Source organism: Microtus ochrogaster, chromosome 15 (genome assembly GCF_000317375.1).
Source record: "Microtus ochrogaster isolate Prairie Vole_2 chromosome 15, MicOch1.0, whole genome shotgun sequence".
In the NCBI taxonomy this organism is placed as follows: Eukaryota; Metazoa; Chordata; class Mammalia; order Rodentia; family Cricetidae; genus Microtus; species Microtus ochrogaster.
This window is the reverse complement of record NC_022017.1, coordinates 5,532,122-5,550,285: the sequence shown is the minus strand read 5'-3', so window position 1 is coordinate 5,550,285 and position 18,164 is coordinate 5,532,122. Positions and strand designations below refer to the sequence as shown.

At 42.1% G+C, this 18,164-nt stretch overlaps 1 protein-coding gene across 1 annotated transcript in view; it reads left to right on the top strand.

Moving 5' to 3' along the window:
• Spats2 (spermatogenesis associated serine rich 2) overlaps nt 1-18,164 on the top strand; it is a 69,003-nt gene that overhangs the window by 46,814 nt on the left and 4,025 nt on the right. Inside the window, exons 9-11 of the mRNA XM_005353931.2 lie at nt 8,603-8,661; nt 13,682-13,791; nt 16,055-16,157. Coding sequence (XP_005353988.1) covers nt 8,603-8,661; nt 13,682-13,791; nt 16,055-16,157 — 272 coding nt within the window. The remainder of the gene's footprint in view (nt 1-8,602; nt 8,662-13,681; nt 13,792-16,054; nt 16,158-18,164) is intronic.

Sequence of the window (18,164 nt, the reverse complement as noted above, 5' to 3'; positions counted from 1 at the left end):
GTTTTTTTTTTTTTTTTGAGACAGGTTTTCTCTGTAGCTTTGAAGCCTATCCTGGAACTTGTTATTGTAGACCTGGCTGGCCTCAAACTCACAGAGATCCTCCTCTCTCTGCCTCCCAAGTGCTAGGATTGAAGGCAGATGGCACTACTGACCGGGGAGAAATACTGTTTGTTTGTTTTTTAAATACACTACATAAGGGCTCAGGCTTCATAAAACCTAGTATCTTTTCCAAGTAGGGTCCCAGCAATGTTGAGCAAACTGCATTATCCATTTCACAGCCTATCCAATGCCATCGTGGCTTACTGCCATTGAAGAGAACCTTGAGGAAAGCTTATGCCTGAGGTGTTGGAGTGAGCAAGGTCATGGAAAGTCTGACAGCCTGAGCGAGCCTTTCATCATTCTGTGAGAGTTCATTCTGATATCAAATACATTTATGATATCTAAGAACTATTACTTCACACCATGGGCAATGGATCCCTCGGCCACCATGACATACCGGGACCACTGTTTATCTCAGCAACAAATAGGAAACTCTAGTTAAGTTTCTGTTTTAGGAAGTTGAATTACAAAAAAAATTATTGTTTTTAATTGTAAAGAAAAGAGCCTCTTCTATTATTTGATACCTAACCTTTCTGACGTTCTGATTTAACTTCATGTCATAGTAAACACAGCCTCCAACTTTCTGCCGATGAAAACTTTCAAAAGAAAATTTAAAAAGATAAAACAGTGGTATCTGTATTGGCTCTATGTATGTGTTGGGAGAACTCTTTAATGGTGGTCTGTGTTGGCTGTGTGTATGTGTGTTGGGAGGACTATTGGAAATCCAGATGTCATAACACTCTGCCCTGAGTTCTTTCCTTAAAATGGATGATCTAAGAAAAGCACACTCTTTAACCATAAAGCCATCATGTCGGGAACTTTTAATAAAAGGTGTTACTAACTTTAATGTTTATTTTCATATCTTAAAGCATTGTAAAATCTTGAATGGGAAGTTACAAATATTGATTACGCTCCATCAAGCTTTGTTTTCCATTCCCATGTACTGTGAACCATCACCAAGATATTTCAGTAGATGTTACCATGGCAACATGACAAACAGAAGTAATTGCTACTTTTCATTAGCCTTTAAAATGCATTTATATGTTTGGGGGGGGGGGGAGTGCATGTGTGCACATACCTGTGGAAGCCAGGGAGCAAACTCAAGATTCATCCTCAGGAATCCCGTTTATCTCTTTTAAAATTTTTTTATATTTATTTTATGTGTATGGATGTTTTGCCCACATGTGTGTCTGTTTCATGTGAAGATCAGAAGAGGGCATTGGATCCCCTGGAACAGTTATGAGCCATCATGTGGGTACTGGGAATTGAACCTGGATCCTCAGGAAAGGAACCAGTGCTCTTATCCTGTGAGTGATCTTTCCAGCTGTCACGCACTTCCTTTTGTATGTTTGTGTGTTTTGATTTGGGGGGTCGTTTTGTTTTGTTTTGGGGATAGGGTCTTGATATGTAATCTTGGCTAGCCTGGTACTTGCTCTGTAGACCATGCTGGCTTGAACTTATAGAAGTCTGCTTGCCTCTGCCTCATGGTACTAGGATTAAAGGTGTATGCCACCCCATCCAGCTTTATTCCCCCTCTTTTTGAGGCAGGATTTCTCACTGGCATAGAGCTCAATAATTAAGCTAGATTAGCCAACAATCGTCTACTAGTGCTTCCCTCCCCAGCCTGGAGTTACAAGTATATGTCACCATGCCCAGAAATTTTACCTGGATTGAATGCAGGTCTTACTAAGTTTTTATTGGTCTTTGGTATGGAAATGTAAAAGGACTTTTGTTATTGGATGATGTGGGAGTGTCATATATCAATCTGTTGATTTCATTGGTTAAGGAATAAAGAAACTGCCTAGGCCCCTTGATAGGCCAACCCTTAGGTGGGTGGAGTAAACAGAACAGAAGGCTGGGAGAAAGAAGCTGAGTCAGTGAGTCGCCATGGTTCTCCCACTCCAGACAGACGCAAGTTAAGATCTTTTCTGGTAAGCCAGCTCGTGGGCTACAAAGATTAATAGAAATGGGTTAGATTAATATGTAAGAGCTAGCCAATAAGAGGCTGAAACTAATGGGGCCAGGCAGTGTTTAAAAGAATACAGTTTCCGTGTAATTATTTCGGGTATAAAGCTAGCCGTGCAGGCGGCCGGGTGCTGGGGACGCAGCTTTGCTGCTCCAATTACAACAATTGGAGGCAATTTATTTGTTTCCTGGATACCCAGACTACTGAAATAATTACATTAAAAACTATATTATTTGAATCACTACTTGTCCAATAGCTTAAGTGTATTGCTAGATAGCTCTTACATCTAGAATTAACCCATTTCTATTTTATATTTACCATGAGGCTCATGGCCTACTGGCAAGGTTCCAGCTGGCAGCTTGCGCCTTTCCCTCCAGCGGCTACATGGCATCTCCTGACTCTGCCTTCTTTCAGCGTTCAGTTTGGTTTTCTCCACCTACCTCTATTTTGCCCTGTGCAGGCCTAAGACAGCTTCTTTATTAACCAATGGTATTCACAGCATACAGAGGGGAATCCCACATCACCTCCCCTTTTCTGTCTAAATAAAAAGAAAGATTTTAACTTTAATATAGTAAAATTACATATAACAAAAACATGTATCAAGCAAGAATTACAGTTACAATATTTATATCTACTTTTTTATCATAACTAAGGAAAACTATAATTATAGCCATCTATTCTTCAATTTTATCAAAGACTCCAGAAGATATAATCTTACCTAAGAAAACAGGAAGTGCATTGTAAGCTACTTCCAACTCTAGAATTGACAGAGACATCTCTCTTCCTGGACAGTCACCCAAAGTTCTTCTGTACCATTGGGGCATCCATCTTCAGCCTTCAGACCCCTAATATCCAGCAGACTTTCCCATAAAGCAGGAAATTTCAAAGACAGTTCCACCTATATTGTCAGTTTGTCAGTCACTTTCTTCTGTGTCTTGTAGAATATCTAGCAGACTCTTTTTGTTTTGTTCTTTTATGAAGCAGGAGCCCTGAAGGACCATCTCACCTTCTTTAGGCAGCTTCAGCAGTCATTTTTCTGTGGGTACTGCATGTCCAGTTCATACAGCATAACATCAAGCAGTCCAGGCAAGAGCGATTTCTTGCCCAAACTCCATAAGGAGCCTCTTCGGTGCCCATCTTCCTTTTGAAATTATTGGTGCTGCCAGGAGAAGATGTGTCTCACAGTCATGAAAAGTCTTAAGTTCTTAAAACATTTTAAATGCCATATTCTGAAGGTCTCTGAAAGATTTGAAGAATACCTATCTAACTGAACTATATCTTTATATATCTAGAAAATCTGACTAACATGACTACATACTTGACTATTATAGATGATCATCTATTAATCTATGTTTCTTAATTATGCATTACATTTTATTTTTTGATTTATTTATTTATTTATTCTGTATACAACATTCTGCCTCCATGTATGCCTGCACACCAGAGGAGGGCACCAGATTTCATTACAGATGGTTGTGAACCACCATGTGGTTGCTGGGAATTGAACTCAGGACCTCTGGAAGAGCGGCCAGTGCTCTTAACCACTGATCCATCTCTCCAGCCCTATATATTACATTTTAAATGAGCTGCACAAACACAATACCTTAATCAAGAGCAGAAATATAACAAAATTGACCTTAAATTTGTATCAAGAAACCAAAATCCATTCCAATGTAAAGTATCCATCTTTATATCATATCTCCCTTTAAATGTAAGCAAGCATATATAAACAATCATTTAGGGAATTTGGGTGTAGTTCTCTCCAAACTGCTTCCTGCTTTTTGTTGGGCAAAGTAATTTGGAGGGGGGTTCACAGCGACCTTTTGGGAGGGGGGTTTTAGTCCATCAAACCATGTTAGTCTGGAAGGATTCCATAGGTTCTCATCCTCTGGAAACAAAAGAAGAACCTCTTTTCCAAAGAAACAAATCCTTAGACCCAAATTTTGAAATTACGATACCTTTAAAATATATATGTTGGCTTAGTTTAGCAGCCCATACAATGAAATGTCTCTCTGTACTTAGTTCTTCACAGTCAAAAAATTATAAAAAAAACCCCACAATACATAATACATAATCCAGACTGTGTATTTTCCATCTCTATTTGTCTTATTTTTCTTTATTCCTATTACTTTTTCTTCAAGTTTAATCTGTCTCTTTAAAGACTTTGTTTTATTTTTCTAAACCATTTACTTTTTTTTACAACTATTTTTTTCTCTCCCAAGCCTATCCATGTACATTTATCCAACACTGTAACCCATTTAGAGGTCTTTTCCATCTGGATTGGTCTTTATTGCATGAGTATCTGTCATTATTTTCTGACCAGAAGCATCCCTTTTTTATGTTAAGTGGGCGTGGCTAGGGCCAACATGGCCCTGCCTGCTTTCTCCGCCCAGTCCAACATGATGAAGGCGTGTTTTCTGCCTCTGAGAGCCAGATCCAGGGTCGGGCCACAACAGGTCTGTGTTGCCACTAAGCAAGTTGTAGCACTCTGCTACAGACCCCATTTGTGGTCTGTAATGCTCAGTGGAGAACATCCTGAAAGAGCCAGAGTTCCTGCTAGCAGCACAGCCCAGGAAGCTGTCATTTTGAAACTTTGCTTTTTAGTGTCTTCAATTCCTTTCAAAGCCCTATCAGGTTTTGTGTGGATTTAGCTAGCACACATTGGAGAGCCAATCTGTTGTGGGAAGCCACTTGTTCGTTCCCTGGCTGCCCAGACTCCTGACGTTCTGGCTAAATTCTGCCCAGCTATAGGTCCAAAGTGGTTTCTTTACTCATGAATGGTAATCACAGCATACAGAGGGGAATCCCACGTCACACATTCTTTTTTTTATACTTTTATTACTTGAATGCTTTTCCTTATACGTGTGTCTGTTTGCCACATCATGCCTGATGCTTGTGGAGGTCAGAAGAGGTCATCAGATCCTCTGAACAGGAATTACAGGCAGATGTGAGCCAGATGTGAGGGCACTGGAAATCAAACCTGGGTCTTCTCCAAGAACCAGGGATCTATCTCTCACTCTTTATTTTTTTCTTTTTTTTTTTCTCATTTTATCCTAGGGCTCACTCTTCATTAAGCGACACCAAGGGCAAGTGTTTTGATCTCTTTCCTTAATGTGACACCAATGCAGTAGGATTCACTAATGTGTTTAATTCATGCAACTAACAACACGAGCCCTCTCTTAAAAAGCCTGATGTGGTATTCCCCTCTGTATGCTGTGAATACCATTGGTTAATAAAGAAGCTGTCTTGGGCCTGCACAGGGTACAGGTAGGTGGGGAAAACTAAACTGAATGCTGAGAGAAAGAAGGCAGAGCTGGGAGATGCCATGTAGCCACCAGAGGGGAAAGGTGTGCGAGCTGCCAGGTGGAACATTGCCAGTACGCCATGAGCCTCGTAGTAAAATATAAAATAATGGAAATGGGTTAATTCTAGATGTAAGAGCTAGCTAGCAATATGTTTAAGCTATTGGCCAAGCAGTGATTCAAATAACATAGTTTCTGTGTGATTATTTTGGGTCTGAACTGCTGAGTGGCCAGAACGACCAAGAAGCCTTCTTACGACAAATGTGTATATGTATGTCTGTTCCTAAATGTGACTTTGCTCTCTTCAGTTAAACAGCACAGAAAATATTACATAAGCCGGGCGGTGGTGGCGCACGCCTGTAATCCCAGCACTCGGGAGGCAGAGGCAGGCGGATCTCTGTGAGTTCGAGACCAGCCTGGTCTACAAGAGCTAGTTCCAGGACAGGTTCCAAAACCACAGAGAAACCCTGTCTCGAAAAAACCAAAAAAAAAAAAAATATATATATATATATATATATTACATAAGAAGAAATGAGGAGTACTTTATAGAGAAATTTTTTTGCTCACCCAAATGACAAACAGTATTGCAAATATCATCGTTTATAATCAAGTAGTTAAGTTCAACATTATCCGTGAATGTGTTCAGCGGTGGATATTCATTTTATAAGATTGCTTCAACCACTCCACTTGCTACTCTCAGCAGTGGTGCACATGCATTACTCTAGGTCGGGTGCATGAAAGAGTGAGTAGTTCAGGATTACAATGACATTAGCTCCACTTGTAAAAGCTGACTACTGGGAAATCCAAGGCAAGTAAGTTGGGTGTCACGCTGTTCTAAAGGCAGGTTAAACAAACAGTCTGGGTACATAGCAGGCTCTCAGTCTAAAGTCTAAGTAACCCAGAGGTGTATTATTAATCTGGCTGTGAAGTCCAGCAAAAGTTATAGTCTCTTAGAATGTAACAGGTATTTCCATAACATTGCATTGCTAGTCAGTGTGCTATGAATTTTTTTGTGACCAGTGAATCAGTCAAGAAACCAGTGAACACCATTGGTCGTTACAGTGGAAAGAATGTCATCACTTTTCCCCATTGTAGAACTGGTTTTGCTGGAAACATCCCACACAGCTCTTCTTTTCTCAGCGAAGACCATGAGATGTGAAACGCTTGTTTTTTGAAGTCTTTAATAAATATTTTATGTTTTGTCAAATGCAAAGAATTTGTCATCTGGTGGGCACGGTGTGTGCATCGTAAGACGAACTGGCAGCACCAAACTGTAGGCCTGTCAGTTCCTGGCCCAGTTGTGCCTTCTGGGTATTCCAGGGGTGGCGGGGGGGGGGGGGTTCTTAAGCAAACTGCCCAAGTGGGAAGTGTTCCCAGCAGAGAGTGGCCACCTCAGGATCGTTGTCTTTTTCTCTTCAGTCTGGGGCTGTTGGATTAATTTGCCACCCAGGTTTGTTTGTTTGTTTGTTTGTTTGTTTTTAGTTACAAGTCTGTTTATTAACATGGATAATCATCAGACTGGCGTTCTCTGGCAGTTTTCTGTGGAGGATTTGTTTGTAGTATCTGTATTAACTGTGCTAACGTAATTACATAGTGAGATAAATTGAATGGTCATATGTGTCTGTGATTGCCTTTACAATCAGAAAGAGTAAGATTTCTACTAATGTTAGAGCGGTATACTTCTGGGGGGAGGGGCTGTTTAAAACCGGGTTTCTCTGTACAGCCCTGGCTGTCCTGGAACTCACTCTGTAGGCCAGGCTGGCCTTGAACTAAGGGATCTGCCTGCTTCTGCCTCCGGGTGCTGGATTGCCTGGCTGCGGTACTTTATTAAGGAGAAATCTCAAATTGATGGAATGGCTCAGAGTGAAGGTGCCTGCCGCCCCGTGCCTGACAAACTGAGTTCTAGCTCTGACCCACATGGTGACAAAAGAGAGTGAACTCCTGCGCATTGATTCCAACAGTCTGCGTACACATATAAATAAATATGTAATAAAGAATAAATAACTAAATTGAGGATTAGTAATTTCAGGATTAGTAACACACACCTATAATCCCAGCATTTGGGATGCTTGAGCAGAAGAATAACGAGTTCAGGGTCAATGAGAGTGTTTTTTACAAAAACAAGAGCTGGAAGAATAGCTCCAATCGCAGAATGCTAGCCTAGCACACAAGGCCGTGTTCCATCTCCAGTCTGCAGAGGAGGAAAGGAAACCAGAAGCAGAGTGCTTGCACCACTTATACAAGGCCCTTGGTCTGGTCCCCAACATGGAGGAAGGGAAAAATCTGTACGAAACTTTTAATTCCATCTTTTCTAATTACTGCTAAGTTTTGTATCAGAAATCAACTTGAACTATTCTGTATCCTAGGGATTATAGTGCCATTGATCTTGCTGCAATAATATGGTGTTCACATGTTGGATACGTAGATCTTGGACAACTTTCTATACTCTTACAGAAAGCGATACTACCTGGTAATATTAAAAACAACTTTCAAATTGTTTAAACCAAGCTCAGTGCTCACCTTAATCCCAGCATTTGAGAGGCTGAGGCAAGTGGATCTCTGTAAGCTCAAGGCTAGCCTGGTCTACATACAGTTCCAGGTCAGCTAGAGATACAAAGTGAGACCATATTTTTTTTTATGAAGAGATAAATCAAAATATAGAAATTGTGGAAATAAATAATTTCCATAAATTCTTACATTAGCATAACTAAAAAATTTTTGTGGCTTGCTACTGCCATCTGCTGGTTCTAACCTGATTTCTAGTAGCTTGAATTGCTGCTAGAACATAGAACAAAAGGGAGTGGGTTCATTTTATTATTACTATTATTTTGTTGTTATTTTATGTGTATTGGTGTTTTTTTAAATTTATTTATTTATTAAAGATTTCTGTCTCTTCCCCACCACCACTTCCCATTTCTCTCCCCCTCCCTGCATTGGTGTTTTCCGTGCATGTATGTCTGTGTGAGGGTGTCGGATCATGGAGTTGTAGACAGTTGTGAGCTGCCATGTGGGTGACCGCTGAACCATCTCTCTAGCCCCATGGGTCTATTATTTTCTTGAGGATCTTTAAATATTCTTTGTTGTGAATACAATACTAGACTTCCATGTGTCCATTCATTGTTTCTTAACCATATGTTTTTAGTGAACAAATTTAGTTTTTCTCCATTGTTAATTATATACTATTTTGGTATTTGAGTTTCTTATCTAACCTTTTTTCTTTGTCATTTCCCCCTAGTTTAATGGACCGAGAAGTGGCGTTGCTTGCAGAAATGGACAAAGTGAAAGCTGAAGCAAGTAAGATGACTCATAGTTAACTAAAGCTATTCCTGAGCCAGGGGCGTGGTACACACCTTTAATCCTAGCACCTGGAAGGCAGAGACAGTTCAATCTTTGTGAGTTTGAGGCCAGCCTGGTCTACATAGTAACTTGGAAAAAACTATTACCAATGCAAAGAGTAGGCAGCTGCCTCTCAGTCAGAGTTTAATGTTCATGTATTAAATACTGTCAGTAAAACAAACAAGTTTATGAATTCAGTTAGTCAGTCTTGAGCAGTTATACTCTGCTTTTAATTCTTCACAAGAGTCTTTACATTTTTTTCCCCAAATGTTTAGCATTCTCAATGTAGAATTTAGTCTACAAATTATTGTATCACCGTGTTGCTGCCATAGCATCGCCCTTAGGAAATAAAGCTCCCTGCAGGTGCCTGGGCTTTCCTCTGTTTTGCTTTTCTTTCTAGTGATTAAGCAGTTCCACTGGGTTTTGTTTATTTTGATAAGGCTAAAACATTAGGCTAATCAGAGGATGCTTCACCATGCCTCCTACAGTTGAGTGTATGTTCTTGTCATTTGCTGTCACAGAATTTCTTTTGTTTTTCCATTTTAGGATGATCCTTATTCAGTGTCTGTAATCAGGGAGTGGGGGAAGGGCAGTGAGCTGAGAATTCACCGTGCCACGGATGCGTATTAAAGTAGACTCTGGAGGCATGAAGTCTAGCGTGGATAATTTGTGTAGCTTTTGATGGAGGAACCAGAAACCTGGTTGTGCTTCTGAGTGCAGGTGTGCAGCACAGGTGTGGAGGCCAGGAGAAGACTTTACGGAATTGGTCCTTTCCTTCCCCCCTGGGATTTATGGATGGGATTCAGGCTGTCAGGCTTGCATGGCACGTGCTTCCCCCTTTGAGCCATCTCGCTGGTCTGGTGGTGGTTGTCTTCATGCATTGAATGCCATCTTATTGAGGAAGGTTGTTTCTTTTAACCTAACCTCAAACTAGTAAGAATAGAATTGCTTTATTAGGTGATCATTGTGCCTGTGAACACAGCCATAGAAGAGACACCTTGAAAATACTGAGCAAAATTTAGTTTGGTCCATTTTAAGGGAAGTGTTGAGAATGAAGCAAGCATTCTATCTCCTATTTCTCAGAAATAGGATTGCATATGCATTAAATAGTATATCTTGAAATCATTAAATTTCACATCTGTAGCCTATTCTTGTTCTTTGATTCTTTCACAAGGTAAAAGTTCAGATAAACTAACACTAGTGAAAAGACACAGTCCTTACTTTAGAGGAGAAGGTACTTTTTAAAAATAAATCCTTTAGGGGTGGGAGCATGGGTTAGCAGTTAAGAACACTGGCTGCTCTTGTGGGGGACCTGGGCTCTATTCCCAGCACCCACATAGTAGCTAAGAACCGCCTGTAAGCTCCAGTTCCAAGTGATCTGGTGCCCTCTTCTGACCTCCATGGGCACCAGGCATGCACAGGGTGAACAGACAGACCTTTTTAAGATTTATTTATTTATCTACTTTATGTATGAGTGCTCTATCTGTATGTACACCTTTATTCAGAGGACATCAGACCGCACTGTAGGTGGTCTTGAGCCTCCATGTGACTGCTGGGAACTCAGGACCTCTGGAAGAGCAGCAGTGCTCTTAACTGTTTGTTGCGCCATCTCGCCAGCTGGCGCACGCGCGTGTGCGCGTGTGTGTGCGTGTGTGTGTGTGTGTGTGTGTGTGTGTGTGTGTGTGCGCACGCGCGCGCGTCTGTCTGTCTGTCTGTCTGTCTGAGGGAGCTAGGAAGATGGCTTAGTCAATAAAGTTCTTGCATTAGCATCCCCAGTACCCACCTTAAAAGCTGGGTGTGGTGGCGCACACCTGTAACCCAGCTCTGGAGAAGAAGAAATAGATACCTGGAACTTATTGGCCTGCCAGTCTAGCCAGTTGATAAGACTCCGTCTCAGACAACAGAGCAGAGCATGACTGGAAAGATGAACCTGGGGGTAAAGGAAGTGCTTGCTACTCAAGCAGGAGGCCCTGAGTTCAAATTTTCGCACCCACAGGACAGCTGAGTGTGGTAGCCTGAGTCTGTGACCTCAGAGCTGGGTACAGAAACAAGGAGATCTCAAGGACTTACTGTCCTGGACGGACAGTCGAGCCAAAACATGGGCTTCAGGCTAGCAAGAGACCCTTAAATTGAGGGAGATACCCAAGTTCTCCACGTGTGCTCACACATGTGAGTATGGATACACAAATCATCTATAGAAAATTTCAATATAGAGGCGAAGGGAGTCCCATCACCCAGTTTAAACCAGTTATCAAATTAAAAGCTACAAAAATTTACCTAACTTCATCAGTTTTATGTCTTTATCTTTGTTCTCTCTGAAATTGCTGGTTCTCAGGGATATGATATAATAATTGTGTTACCAGTACTGTCAAGAAAGCATGTTTTAGTTTATTAAATACTTTATTTTTACTATTTCACAGTTCAGAATTTCTTTATACATACTCATATATATTTTTTGTTCCAATACTTTGAAGTAAGTAGGTAGGTTTTCTTATTTTGTTTAATCTTCTTATTTAATAAGTGAAGAAACTTGTATGGGAAAAATATGACTTGTCCAGTATCATATTTGATTTTCTTCTTTTCTTTCCTCAAAATAATTTTTTATGATTTATTTTCTTTTCTGTGCACTGATGTTTAGCCTGCATGTATGTCTGTGTGAGAGTGTCAGGTCTTGGAGTTACAGGCAGTTGTGAGCTGCTGTGTGGGTACTAGAAGTTGAACCTGAGTCATCTGGAAGAGCAGTCAGTGCTCTTAACTGATGAGCCATCCCTCCAGCCCCCTCAAAATAAAATTATTTTCTTGTTCTTTGTTTGTTTGAGACAGGTTCTCACTGTGTAGTCCTAGCTGGCCCGCATCTCTATATGTAAAGTAGACTGGCCTCAAACTCAGATATCCACCTGTCTGTGCCTCCCAAGTGCTGGGACGCATCATGCTCAGCTAAAATTTATTATTTTATTTTATGTATGTGGGTAGTGTGTGTGTGTGTGTGTGTGCGCGCGCGCCCTGACATGTGTGCAGGGAGGCCAGAGGAGGGCATCAGATCCTGGAACTAGAGTTACAGAGTTGTGAGTCGTCGTGTGGGTGATGAGACTCAAACCTGGGTCTTCTGCAACCAGCCAGTGCTCTTAACCACTGAGCTATTTTTCCAACCCTAATTTGGTTCTCCAAGTCTTGTGATGTGTTGTAGAAGTCTTTATTGAGGGTTTGGAGAGGACCTGGGTTCAGTTCCCAACACTGACATGTATGGTGTCTGTCAGTCACCTGTAACTTTGGTTCCAAAGGATCCCATGCCCCTTTTTGACTTCTTCAGGCATTGCATGCATGTGGTGTACAGGCATACATGCAGGCAACACACTCCCACATATAAAACTAAATAAAAAATTGACCTTACTAAATATATTTTGTCTACCTTGAAATCTATAATTTTGCATTAAAATCCCAGAGTGTTGGAGGCTGAGAACTGAGGTTGATGTGAACGACAGGTGGGTTTTGTCTTGGGCGCTAAGTCAATAGATCTTTCGTAGCTCTTAAGAAAGTCAAGTGTTGGGCTGGAGAGCTGGTTCAGCACTTAGGAGCACTTGATCTTGACAGAAACCAAGGCTCAATTCTCAGCATCCACATGATGCTCACAGCTGACTGTAACTCTAGGTCCAGGGGGAATATGATCTCCATAGGCACTAGGCACACATGTGGTCCACATACATACATGTGGGCAAACACTCATGCGTACAAACAAATCCAGACTGAAAGAATGAATGAAAGTAAGTGTTGGACTTAGAAAAACAATGATCAGGGACTGGAGAGATGGCTCAATGGTTAAGAGCACTGGCTGCTCTTCCAGAGGACCCAGGTTCAATTCCCCATACCCATATGGCAGCTCACAATTGTCTGTAATTCCAGTTCTAGGGAACCCAACATGTTCACATATACATGCAGGCAAAACACCAGTGCACATAAAATAAAAATAAGTAAATTTATTTATTTATTTATTTTTGGTTTGTTTTTTTTTTTTTGAGACAAGGTTTCTCTGTAGCTTTGGAGCCTGTCCTGGCACTTGCTCTGTAGACCGGGCTGGCCTCGAACTCACAGAGATCTGCCTGCCCCTACCTCCTGAGTGCTGGGATTAAAGGCGTATTCCACCACCGCCTGGCAAAATGAGTAAATTTAAAAAGAAAAGAAAAAACCCAATGATATAACCTTGCAGGACAGAGTGGGGCGTGAGGGCTTATGTGTAAAGTCTCAGTGCTTATAGACTTGTGGTGGAGGACTACCATGCCATCTTGGTCTGCATAGTGGGTTCCAGACAAGCCTGGATGCTGTCACAAAACAAAACAAGTGCTAGCAAGGAATAGCGATTCCCTGCCTTTTTTGTTTTAGTCTGTTATTTACCATAGCCATAGGGACAGGTGCTTTTATAAAAAGAGCGTAAGGACTTGGATATCCATCATTAGTAGATGTGCTCAGTATTTGGGGTATATCTGTAGATTAGATGACCGGCTATGATAAAGAGAAGACTGTATTTTACAGATACCACACGAGGGAGGGAGAGGTCTGTGCTGTCCACACAGAGACAGCATTTGGAGTACACATAGGAAGCTGCCAGTGGCTCTGAGTAGGGACAGCAAAGTCAGAAGTAGAGAGACATTCTGTACCCGCTGGTTCTACATGGAATTTGTGTCAAATGTTTTATATGTATATTTCTGTCTTAATTTATATGCTTCTTGAGGAAAAAAAATGAGGTAGGAAGAGGAGAGAGAAATGGCAAGTGATTTATAAGTCTTTGTTATTCATCAGTGTTTGTATTTTAACTGCCTTCAGAGACTCCTAAGCCAGAAACTAGACCTTTGGTATTTTCACTTTCGGGATGAGTGGGCAGCTAGGCCCTTGGCTGTCTTGATGCTCTCTCAAGGCATGTGCTCCCATTCCGTATCTCATTTAACCTCAGCTTATAGACTTCATGCTTCTTTTTCTTCCACAGTGGAAATTTTGCTCAGTCGGCAGAAGAAAGCAGAGGTTCTGAAGAAGATGACGGATGTGGCTGTACGGATGTCAGAGGAGCAGCTGGTTGAACTCAGGGCTGATATTAAGGTGAACTTCCTTCTCCTTTCTGCCTTGTACTGACTCGGACCAGCACAGCAAATCTCCAGAAGACATGGCTGTACAGAGGACACTAAACCATGAACTTCCCTTCCAAGCGTGGCCTCTTTCCAGACTTTCTTTTTCTTTACATGGTTCTGTCGTCTCTCCAGTTGTCTAGGCAGGAAATCTTGGGAAACTTCTTCACCCTCGAATTAATCTGTCAGGGAGCCCTGCCAGTCCTTGGACTTAGTGCTGAACCTCAGAGTGACCTTGTTTTTCATCTCCGTTTCTACCACAGCGGTCAAGCTGCTCAGCCATCAGTTGCTTGGCCTTCGCAGTGGGCTCACTCAAGTCTTTCTGTTCTCCCCACCCCATATCTGATTCTCATACTTGAGTAGCCTGCCTCAAATCTTCTGTAATCCTTAAACACGGATGGACCCGGGTTCAGTTCCCCACACTCCATGGCTGCTCACAGCTCTCTGTGACTCCAGCTCCAGGAGCTCCATTGCTCCTTCTAGCCTCCCTGGGCACCAGGCACACATGCAGTGCACATGCATATGTGCAAGCAAGTATTCATTGCACATAAAGTAAAAATAAATTTTTAAAATTGTATTTCTGAGACTAAATGTGTGACCCTGAGAGAGGTTGGGTTATTTGTAGATAACCATGGACACCATGTTCTAAATCACTGTTTATGAACAGAAAGCTTTTCAAGCAAGGAGTGGGGGGTGACCTTTTCTATTCCTAAGCGTTCACCTCTGCTCTTATGAACACATGAACTTTATTGACTTATTTGAGAGGAATGCTTCCTGTGGAGGCCGACAACAGCCTGAAGAAAGCACAGACACAGCTGTAAGGTGATGGAGGGCCTTCTGGGCACCATTTGAACCAGCGCTCGTACAAACCTGTTGAGTGTCTCTTATCCTTCACTCCTTCCCCTGAGAATTGATTGGGGTAAAAAAGCCAAAATATGTAAGTTTAAAATTCCTATTTCCTATTAACTAATAGCACATTACGGGATTGTGGAGAACATTTCCCTCACACTGATGCCAGTCAGTCTCATTCAGCTGTCTAGGAGAAACCAGAAATCCCTTCGTAATTAGATGAGAATTCTGGCTCCCATAGGCTTCATCTGTTCCTCTTCCTACGAGGCTGAAAGGTTTCTAGAAATATTTCTGCAGGCTGACTAAGGATCTGTTTCTTTCCGCGTTTCTGATGTACTGGAGTGGGTGCTGTGCAATTTAAATGTCTTATTTCCAGATCATTGTACTTCTGTCATCTCTATTATGTCTTTGGCTCAACAAACCCTAAAATTTGTTTCAGAATTAATATCAGACAGATCCTCTGTATCTGAAAGCACCATTACAGGAGGTCTATACACTTCCCTAAGCTGCAGTGTACTCAGAATTTTTAGGATGTCATCTCAAGGGTAATTTTTCTCTCTCTTTCTCTGTTGGTGTTTCTGGATGCATTCCAAGAATTCTGATGCATTTGAAGTGGGAGTAGACTACCCCCAGTGAGGAGTTCAGTTACAAATTCTCTCAGAGCTCTTGACTTTTCTTTTTCCTCTACTCATCTGGTGTTTGTGGTGGGGGTGATCCTGGCTCCCTAGACATTGTTTGTTTAACAGATCTCCAGAACTGCTTCTTTCCTGACTGACTCCTCACCCCACAGTTCCCATAGTGTAGTCAGCCTTTGACCCGGGGGGCTGTTACTTCTCAGCTCAGTCCGCTTTTAAAAGGATTAAATCACTTGCAGCATAAATGTCTCGTTTGCAGAGTTGCCTTTCCACATGAATGACTTTCTATCTCAAGAAATTGCTTCTCTTTCAAAGACTCTGAAACCCTGTTTTAAAGGAGATGCGGTGCCTTTTCTGAAGGTGGATCCTACCAAAGGACAACAGCGTCTACTTAAGCAGAGTTGGAGCTTACGATTACATTGGCTGCCTCTGCTTCTGTGCAAAGTGGAACTGTGTGAAGAATAGCTCAGGGGGAAGAAGATCCTTTGTCATCAATTCTTTTTTCTTCCTTACCTTGCCTTCGGGTTATGCCAGCAGTGTCGGCCTTTTCTAACATGTCATGGAGTTGTCAGGCTTAGCCGGGCCCTTGAAAATGAGTGACCGTCTGAGTACTCACTGTTGCTGATGTAATGGGCACAGCAAACTTTAAAGCAATAAAACTGAGAAAATTGAAGATGATTCCATTCACTTGTGTGTGCTTTAGGTTCTTTGTACAATGTTTCTTACCTGGAAGCTTTTCTCTCTTTTCTCCAGCACTTTGTCAGTGAGCGGAAGTACGATGAAGACCTGGGAAGGGTGGCCCGGTTCACCTGTGATGTGGAGACTCTGAAACAGAGTATCGATTCATTTGGGCAAGGTGAGAGGACTCTAGAATGCTAAGGAGACTGTCCTCTGGTGGGCAGGTGTGCTGGCTGGCCTTCCACTGCGCACTCCGCAAATCACCGGGATACATAGGAGTCCGGGGCTGCAGGTACTTTGAACTCTAGAGACTGGTATTTGACAGTCCTGACATATGGAATACGTTTTGTTCTTTAAAGCTCAGATTGGCCTTAAACTTCCAAGGGCTGTAGATCTCTTCCCCAGTACCCAGCAGTCTTCCTTCTCTGAGTCGAGAGCTGTATGAGAGTGTGAAGAGCAGGGTCTCATCCTTCTCCGGCATTCACATCCTGAACATCATTTTACTCTTCAAACAGAGGTGATAGTTCCTGCCTTGCTAGGCACATACTAGGCCTTTAAATAATAGCATAAAAATGGGAACAAGCTGGGGCTGGAAAGATAGCTCGGGGGGTTGAAAGGACCGCTGCCCTTCCAGAGGACCAGAGTTTAATTCCTAGAACGCACATAGGATGCCTCATAGCCACCCATATCTCTAGCCCCAGTAACCCTGGCTCTGTAGGCATTTGCACACATACAGACATATATACACAAACATAAATAATAAAATGAATCTCTCTGGGGCTGGGGAGATGACTCTAGTTAAGATTACTTGTTGCTCTTATAAAGGACCTGGGTTCGGTTCCTGGTACCCACGGAATAATACACAACCGTCCTTAACTCCTGTTCCAAGGGATTCAGTGTCTTCCTTTGACCTTCATGGGCACTAGGCATGCATATGGTGCACATACGTACATTCAAACTAAACACTGACACACAAAATAAAAACAGGGCCCCAAAATGAGAGTTTGTAGTAATAGATCAGGTGCCAGGTGGTGGTGGCCCATGCCTTTAATCCCAGCACTCGGGAGGCAGAGGTGTTGGCTGAGCTTTCTGTCCTACCCAGTTCTTGCAGCTTTTAGTCACAAAGAAAATCACACAGAGAGTCTACATTAGTTATAAACTAATTGACCCATTAGTTCAGGCTTCTTATTAACTCTTTTTTTTAAATATTTATTTATTATGTATACAATAACCTGTCTACATGTATGCCTGCAGGCCAGAAGAGGGCACCAGACCTCATTACAGATGTTTGTGAGCCACCATGTGGTTGCTGGGAATTGAACTCAGGACCTTTGGAAGAGCAGGCAATGCTCTTAACCACTGAGCCATCTCTCCAGTTCCCAACTCTTATAACTTATATTAACCCATTATTCTAGTATATGTTAGCCACATGGCTTGCTTGGTACCTTTTTCAGTGGGGCAGGTCACATCTTCCTCCTTCAGTGTCTGGGCAGGACTGCCAAGAGAGAGCTTCCCTCTTCCCAGAATTCTCCTATTCTCATTGACCTGCCTCTACTTCCTGTCTGGTTGTCCCACCTATAGTTCCTGCCTGGCTACTGGCCAATCAGCATTTATTTAAAACATAATTGACAGAATATAGACAATTGTCCCACACCACAGAGGCAGGTGGATCTCTGTGAATTTGAGGCCAGCCTGGTCTACAGAGTGAGTTCCAGGACTGGCTCCAAAGTTACATGGAGAAACCCTGTCTCATAAAGATCAGGCTTCTGAGCTTACTCCCCTTTTTCTTCTTGTCAGTACGGGATGGGGGCTGGGCGCCTACTCTGTGTCAAGGTCCGTGGGTCTGCTCTCCAGTTGTACAGAACAAAACAATGACATGCTGGCCCCATCATAGCTCAGGCTTAGAACCAAGAAGACATCCGGGGATTGCTTCAAACTGTGATATCTGAGAACATTTGAATTGAAAATAATATTTTTCAGTTATATGGGTTATTGAATTTGGGGTCATTTTGTAGTAAGAAATGCAGTGAGATGTGTGTTTGTTGTAAAGACAAGATGTATTTGTTTAACTGATCTTGATTATCTTTATCTTACATCATTCAATTAAAAAAAGGCTTTAGCAGATATTTTGATTGTTTACTCCCTCCCTCCCTCCCTTCCTCCCTCCCTCCCTCCCTCCCTCCCT